Source organism: Elephantulus edwardii, unplaced genomic scaffold, assembly GCF_000299155.1.
Source record: "Elephantulus edwardii isolate Elephantulus edwardi_28Jun2011 unplaced genomic scaffold, EleEdw1.0 scaffold00043, whole genome shotgun sequence".
Taxonomy (NCBI): domain Eukaryota; kingdom Metazoa; phylum Chordata; class Mammalia; order Macroscelidea; family Macroscelididae; genus Elephantulus; species Elephantulus edwardii.
In genome coordinates, this window is record NW_006399793.1 from 7,042,711 (window position 1) to 7,051,158 (window position 8,448).

Consider the following 8,448-nt stretch of genomic DNA (forward strand, 5'->3'; position numbering starts at 1 on the left):
ACATAGGGTCGCTATGAGTCGCAAGCAACTCAACGGCACATAACAACAACAACAACAATTATACTTATGAAAGAGACTTGTCTTATAGGAAGTATTCAGGCTGATAATGGATCTGGTGGGCAATTTTCAACTCTCTAGAAGTATGTGGTACTTTATAAATTTCCTGTAAGCTGGAGATTGCTTCAAAGTTAAACACAATTTATAATTTGCTAATGTTTTCTTTAACTGTTCAAATATCCTGTGCATGTGAATGCTAGGTGCTAATTGATGACAGTAGGTAAACATGGACTTTGAGGTCTGTTATGAGAGTTGTCAGTGGCCAGGCCTTTCAACAGCTTGAAAATTAGTTTTATTTGTGGTTGTTATGATTGGAGTCATTTTCAAAATCTTAGATGGCTTGTCACTTAAATATTAAAATCTCTTCTCTCAAGTTATTATTCTAAGATCCAAATATCAATAAAAGATTCCCAATAGAGAAAATTGAAAAAATAATTGAAGTCCCTTGGCCTTGAAGAAATCTGTTCCCCAAAATCATTAAAATAAATAGTGTGAGAGATCATGTCTAGAATAAACCTCATATTGATAAGAATGAATCAGACTTTTCATCTCTGCCCTTAATCGTAGCTATAGGTAATGGTGTCTTTTGAGGCAGAGGGGGAAAAAAAAAATAAATACACATTTTGCCCATCAAACAGAAAGCCTTTATATGTTGACCTCCTAAAAGTATTGCCTTGAGACTATTTATATATCAAATATATCCCCTAATGTCATCTTTGAACCAAACAATACACTAAACCAAACCTACTGCCTTCAGAGTTTGACTCGGAAGCCTCTACTGGGTTACTAAGGTCATGAATTTTTTTAAGGATTATTTTTTTAAGGATAAGGAATCTTTTTCTCCAGAGGAGTAGTCAGTGAATCCAACCACTGACCTTTCAGTTGAAAATCTAATTTCTAATACAAAATTAGTCAAGAGTATCTTCCTTAAGCAGTAGATTCTTTTAAAGAATAATCCATGAAGGAATCAGAGGAGTCTTGATGGTATAATGGTTAAGCACTCAGCTGCTTACGGAAAGGTTGTTGTTGTTGTTGTTATGTGCTGTTGAGTCGCCTGCAACTCATAGGGACTCTGTGTGCAACAGCCCTAAACTCTGCTCTGTCCTGTGCCAATCGCACTGTCTCTGATACACCCATCCTGATTACCCCAGTCACTAAATCAACCCACCTCATAGAGGGCCTTCCTCTTCCGTGCTGCTCCTCCACCCTCTCAAGCAGGACATCCCTCTCCAAGGACTGATCCCAGCTTGCAACATGTCCAAAGTATGTCAGACGAAGCCCCAGAATCCTTGACTCCAAGGAGCAACCTGGTTTCACCCTCTCCATGTTGAACTTGTTTATTCTCCTAGCAGTCCATGGTACGTTTAATACTCTTCTCCAGCACCACAGCTCAAAGACATCAACTCTCCTATCATCTCTAGCCCTCTCACCATTCCACAGGAGAAAAATGTGCCAGTATGCCTTTGTAGTTAAGATTTATAGGCTTGGAAACTCTGTGGGGTAGTTCTTCTTTGTCCTCTATGATGACTATTGAGTTGGAATCGACTCTATGGCAGTGGATTTATGAAGACTCAAATTGATAACAATAACTTAAACATGAATAACTCTGCCAGTGAATGCTTTTTTGGTTAATGGAGGTGGAACAATAAAAAAAGGAGGATAACGTGTTTGCACAATTTGAAAACTAGATCCATTGTCACTGAAATATCAACGTGGAAATTGTTAGCTTTGCATATTTTCTGCTGTGTTTATTCTCAATAACAATAAAAAATCTAAGCTTAGTTTAAAATAGCAAATATAGGATGGAATATACTAATATTAAGAGCACCATTCTGTCTACAGTATTCTAAGGTAGCACACAAGATTTACACCTCACTCTTAGACTGGGGTTGAAATACTCTTTGATCGCCACAGTTGTTTGTACTTCCTGAACAGTCCAGTAGGTGGTAGTCTAGGAGAGGAACAGTCCTCTTTTCCCACCCCCTCACCTACCAGCAAACCCATTTGCAAAGTGAAAAAATGTGGCATCAGCAATGTGCTTTCTCTTCTTTGGCGCTAGGATGGGATTTCCAAGGTTGTTCTTTCAAACTGGGTACTTGAACATATAGAGCGTCACGAGGAAGGAGCTAGTAATAATTTTGTGAATATGTGTTACTGTCAGTGTTCTGAAGCTCAAAAAGTATTCTTCTTTTTATGATTTCCAGAAATTCCACTGGTTTTGTATCTCTTTGCCTTGATTTCTGTAACATGGCTTTGGGGAGGACTTCACATGGCTTACAGACACTTCTGGATGTTGGTTCTCTTTGTCATTTTCAACAGTCTGCAGGTAAGGTTTAGTTCTGTTAATAATGATACACAGCAATTCTAATGAATCCAAATAAGATGTGTGGTTTTTTTTTCATTGTGAATGATAAAGTACACACTAATGTTGTTAAGTTCCTTTGAGTCAACTACAACTCCTTGCCACTCTGTGAACAATGGATCTGAACCCTGCCCTATCCTGTGCCATCGTGACCCTCTCTGGCTATACCTGAGTGCACCATTAAAATCCGTCTCATCAAGGATCTTCCTCTCCATTGCTGACCTTCCCCATTTCCAAGCATGATGTCCTTTTCCAAGGATTGTCCCTCCTAACAACAGGCCCACACAGCAATATTGCAGAGTTCTACAAGAAATGATTGGGGCCTAACCACAAAGTTTTAGAATAAAATGATTAGAAATGAAATCTTTACCTCTTAAGTATGGCTTGGATTCTGACTTATTATATAGTCAAGTAAGACAAATACTGACTCGTCTTCATTCTGACAAGTTAATGAGAATAATCTACTTCTTTTTCTGCAGATTTGATGTTTGTAAACTTTGGAGATGACAGCAGTGTAAGATTTATGCACATATTTAGGCCATGATTGTGTCTAGAAATTAGATAAATTGACCAGTGAGTAGAGAGTGGTGTTCTAGCTGTCCTGAGCAAGTGTGGTACTTAGTGAAATGAGAGACTTTAGGTTTACTGAAAAATGGCTGACATCCCCAAATCTGGCAGAACCAAGCTTAAATTAGTTCTGTGAGAGTGCTTGGATAGCATAACTAGAAATTATATAACTGTAGCAGAAATTAAAGCTGACTTTTTTTAGTGCTTTTGTTAAATGGAAAAAAGTTGCACCCTGAAATTAACAAGTGGAACAGATGAACACATTTTCCTTATTTTCCAAAGTGAAAAGGTCTGCCCTAGACTAAGATAATGTTTTAATTTATCAAACTGTCTAAGGAGTTCTTCTTTTTACAACCATCTAACAAGGAGCACATGAATTTAAAAATAAGGGAGGGAGGAGCACATATAATTGTGTACATCTAGGAGCTGTGATGGTGCAGTTGTTAAGTGCTCAGCTGCTAACCCAAAAGTCAGTGGTTCAAACCCACCAGTGGCTCCCTGGAAGATAGATGTGACAGTCTACTAACATAAATATTTACTGCCTTAGAAGAATATGACACAGTTCTACTCTATCCTGCAGGGTCTTAATGGGTCAGAATTGATCTGACCGCAACAGATACATATATTTAGGAATGCAGTAGGACATGACCTATGACTACAAGATTTTGTAGGTTTGCATTTTAGATAGAGATAGATTCTTCAGTGAGATCAAAATGTACATAATGAAAGCATAATATTAATCTAGGAGGGGGGGGAACAGAACTATTTAAAATTTTAAGATTAAATTGATATATATATATAGAGAGAGAGATACATTTTATTCCTCCGGAATCTATTGAAGGAAGTAACAATCAGCTCTAAGAATATACTGGGGTGCATGCCATGTAAACCAAACATTAAACTGAATGAAGGGGCTGCTTTCAATCCTGCCAGTGGGGAGCCATTCAGTTCCCAGGCCCTGTCTAAGTCACTCTTCAGTCGTAGGTTACTGTTGCTGTTGTCGTGTACCATTGAGTCAGCACCGACTCTTAGCAGACTGTCCAGTGGGTCTGCAGAGGTATTTAATCACACGGGAGGAGATTGCCTATTGTTCTTCTGTGGAGAAGCTGGTGGCTTTGAACCATGTACCTTTGCATTGGGAGCACAGTTCCTTTCCATGAAGTCAACAGAGCTCCCTTCAATCCTAGGGCTTCATAGAAATCAGATCCAACTCCAATCTGACAGCGTACTTCAATTGGTTGAGACACAATAGTACACAGGATAGTGTTCTAGAGTTTCAAAATATTAGCTGCCCATTTGTAAAACTGATAAAAACCATAATTTCTGAGTTTTTCCTGTAAAAATAAATATTTGAGGGGAGCTCTGGTGGCCTAGTGGCAAGAAGCTGCACTACAATCCCAGAGGCACACTGTTCGAATCCACCAGATGCTCTGCCGGGGAAGGAGGGACAATCTCTTCCTGTACTAGTCAGATCTGATTTGACGGTACACACAAATAATAAAATAAAAAGTAAAAAAATATTTGCATTGCAATAATTTTTAAACCTTGCAGATGGTGGCTTCTATAGATGGGGTATTGTGGCCTCTGTTACCTGATATATTTATTCATTTAAACTATCCAGTCTCTTTTATAGTTATGATTTCTGAGGCTACTCTTTGGTGTTTATTAAATAAAAAAGAGACTATGTGGTTAGAGGTAGATGTTTTAGGCAGAGAAAACTGTTAATTAACATAGGCTTGGGGGAGGGGAAGAGATAGTAGTTAAACTTGTCTGGATTAAGCATCAAGTTGGAAAAGAGGAAGAAAGATTTTGCAGTTAGAAAGGAAGTAGTGAGGTATGAGACAAAACTCATGTTACCCAGGGGCAGAGATAAGCAAAGTAAGCAAAGGCTTACGCATGCTTACTTCCTAATCTGTAGCAAACAATTCAACACTAATCTGTAGTGAACAGCTTCACATAATGTGGTGAAATTCATACCATGAATTCATAACCATGAATAAGCCTGTGCTTACCTTGTTTACTGGATACTTCATCATTGATGGGAATTGTAAATTTGGAAAAAGCCTTTGATTCTATAGGATACTGTTATGGAGTTGAGATAGAGACACATGCCAGCCATAAATAGAACTAAAATCTTTGCTGTGGGGTCATGGAGGGGAGTGAAATTGAATAATAAGTAAGCACAAGTAAGTCTATGCTTACCCTGCTTATTGGGCAATCCAGCATGGATGTTACCATGTTTTAGATACCAAACTTCAGCATCTTGGCAATACATACCCACTGCCATCAAGTCAGTTCCAAGGCTGTACAAGAATTGGTGGATTTGAATCACTGACCTCTTAGCAGCCCGATTCATTATGCATGACACCAGCAGGAAGCTATTGAAATTGCTTTTGTCTTTAATTGTATCACCATGTAAGTAATAGGTTTGTATCTATTCTTCAGGAGGATACCTGGAAACCTTTGGAAGGTGTGTTCCTATAGTTCTATGTGGGAAGATCAGCCAATAGGCTGTTGGTCAGTTCCAGACTATAAATGTTTAAGCACTGTATCTAGGATTAGAGAGTAGATGGCCGGGTTGCAGGATGTTGTAAACATAAATATTAATGAACCTTTTCCTTTCTTTTTGTTTTTTAAATTTCCAGTTGCCACTCTAATTTATGTCAATCCCATGTGTCACAATAGAATTGTGCTCTAACAGGATTTTCAATGGCTGGTTTTACAAAAAATAACGCCTTTCCTCCTGCGTGCCTCTGGGTAAACTCAAATCTCCAATGTTCCTATTGTTGTTGAGTAAAGCTCATAGTGACACTGTGATCAACCGATCTGACCACTGTCCTAGGCCATACCATCTTCACACAGCTGCATACATTAACAGTTCACACCACCCAGGGACTGCTGTTGACTCTTGATTATTGAGTTATATCTGGTGGGAGAGAATAAAGTCACTTAGCAATGTCTGCTTCGGTAAGTTGCAGGACACTGACACTTCTAGTTAGTGCCCTCTGTAGAGAGCTCTGGTGGCTTAGTGGAAAGGGATTGAACTGCCTACAAAAAGGTACATGGTCTTGCTCTACAAGGGAAAGATGGGCAGTCTCCTTCCATGCAATTCTTAGCTTCTGAAAACTCACAGGTCGGCTCCAGCTCGATGATATCCAACATCTCTAGTCAAAATTGAGATCACAGAAGAAGTAAATTTCTAGTGAATATTCAGTACAGACAATGAGTTGGACTACAGAGTATAGATTATGTCACTGGAAACACAACTCCAGAATGTAAGAAGCCAGCACTGAAAATGCATGTATAGGAGTCTTCAGAGATGCAAATGTTTTAATGACGTATTTAATAACTAGATCAAGAAGAAGACTAGAAAGCATATTATGACTAGGTGATCAGAGAGTTTAAGAAGAACAAGAACAGGTCAGTTTGAAGATATTAGAAAAAAAGGCTTGAAAAGGAAGTGATGTCTAATGTTGTTAGTGTAGCTAAGAAGTCGAGAATGATTTAAAAAAGGGTGATGTGGTCCAGTTGGGTAATTCTCAAACTATAACATGCATCAGAACCTCCAAGAGAGTTTGCTAAATAAAACACAGATTGTGGGCTGCACCTCCAGATTTTCTGATCCAGTTGGTCTCGAGGTGGGTCTGAGGATTTGAATTTCTGATAAGTATTCTAATGACAGTCTGGAAACCACAGTGTGAGACCACGGGTCAGTGGAACATGATCATAACTCTACCAGCTCTACAACTTCAGCAAAATCATGGTTACTAATTGATTTCTACTTCCTTCACCTGTGAAACAGAGATAACCATTACTTAAGAATATCATGTGATTTAAGATAAATGACAAATTTAATATAAAGCAAGTATACAGGACTGTGTGCATAAGAAATCATTATTTTTTCATTATTCAAGACATTTCACGGAGACTACAAAGAGAGAAAGTGAAAGCTTATTGAGTGTTTGTTTAGTTGAAGAGGAGACCCTCCTTTTTATTTTTGTTATGGAAAGACCAAATGGTCAACTGGAGAGAAGACTGTCAGGAAGGGATACTAGTGGAGCTAGTGGAGAGAGGAAAAACAAAACAAATAGTGGTAAGAATTTGAAGGAGGAGTAGTGATGTTCCCCAGAGCAGTAAAGAAGGAGAGATTTACTGACACAACTAACTACTCTGGATTTAGAAGTTTGGATAGCTGATAATATTGACGTCTAATACCTTTTTTCCCCCTGAAAAAGTAGGAAGCAAGGTCATTTGCTGAAAGTGAAAAAGTTGAGAGCTTGAACTTAAAATAGTGAAAGTGTAGTTTATGGGCAAAATGTAAATAAACTATGATGAGTTGAAAAATAGTCAAGATATAGTGCCCAGGTGGGCTGCTGACTAAAATATAAGTGGTTTGAACTCCATAGCTGCTCCAAGAGGGAAAAGATGGGTCATCTGCTTCAATTAAGATTTACAGCCTCAGAAACTTGATGGAAGGTCACCATCAGTTGAAATCAGCTCATAGATAGCATGGAGTTGGTGTGACGAGTTGGAAGTTGATTCAAGAGAATAGAGTGCTTAAAAAGAAATCAGTGAGGTTCCGTGGAGGTTAGCAATCTTGTATCTGTTATTGAACCACTCTGCTGTAATAAAACTATGCCTATAAGGATAGCCCGTATCACCTGTCAAACTAAATAAACATGGGGAAAAATTATCCAGTTCTTGAGGAGATTTGTAAAGACAGGCTATTGTTATATGCTGTATTTCATGGAGCTGTATGAATATCAGCCATTGTAAACCCTATGGCGCATGGATTGGGTCATCATGAGTTGGACTTGACAGTAGCTACTTTGTTTGTTTGTTTAATCTCAAATTCCAGTAGCCTTGGAGTTCTGTTTATTTGTTTAACAGGTTTTCTGAGTGCACTGAACATAGTAGCCACTGCCAATGCAAGACTTATCTCCTACCAGTTTACCAAACCCAAAAGAGAAAGACTGTGTTCCTCAAACGGAAATGGAATTCCCCCAGCCTGGCTCTTGCTCCATTCTGGAACCAATCAAATGGTGACAAATACTGTGCTGAGGCTGCACATTAATAGAATTCACTAAAAGAAAGGATTTTTCACCAAAAAAGAGGGCAGCAGTGCTAGGCAGGACAATGCAGCAGATATCCATTAAATACACTAATCTTTGCTCTATTTGTCAAAGCTTGGGATAGTTTTGGGCAGATTCCTAGGTTACTTCTTCAATGCGACGTTAGTTTCATGGGAATATCCATTGTTATTATGTACCATCGAGTTGGAACCAACACATATCTGACCTTCTAACATGTTTTCAGAGGCAGTTAATCACACCAGAGGCGACTGTCCATGTTTGTTACACAGAGCAACTGGTGGACTTGAACGATGTACCTTTGAGCTGCCAATGCAACTCCTTACCACTAGGGGACCAGAGCTCCCCATGGGAGTTATTATTTAACCACAT

At 38.8% G+C, this 8,448-nt stretch overlaps 1 protein-coding gene across 1 annotated transcript in view; it reads left to right on the forward strand.

Annotated features, from left to right (window-relative positions):
• Positions 1-8,448, forward strand: part of GPR98 (G protein-coupled receptor 98) — a 1,036,968-nt gene that overhangs the window by 898,441 nt on the left and 130,079 nt on the right. Inside the window, exon 85 of the mRNA XM_006885387.1 lies at positions 2,262-2,383. Within this exon, the coding sequence (XP_006885449.1) occupies positions 2,262-2,383 (122 nt within the window). The remainder of the gene's footprint in view (positions 1-2,261; positions 2,384-8,448) is intronic.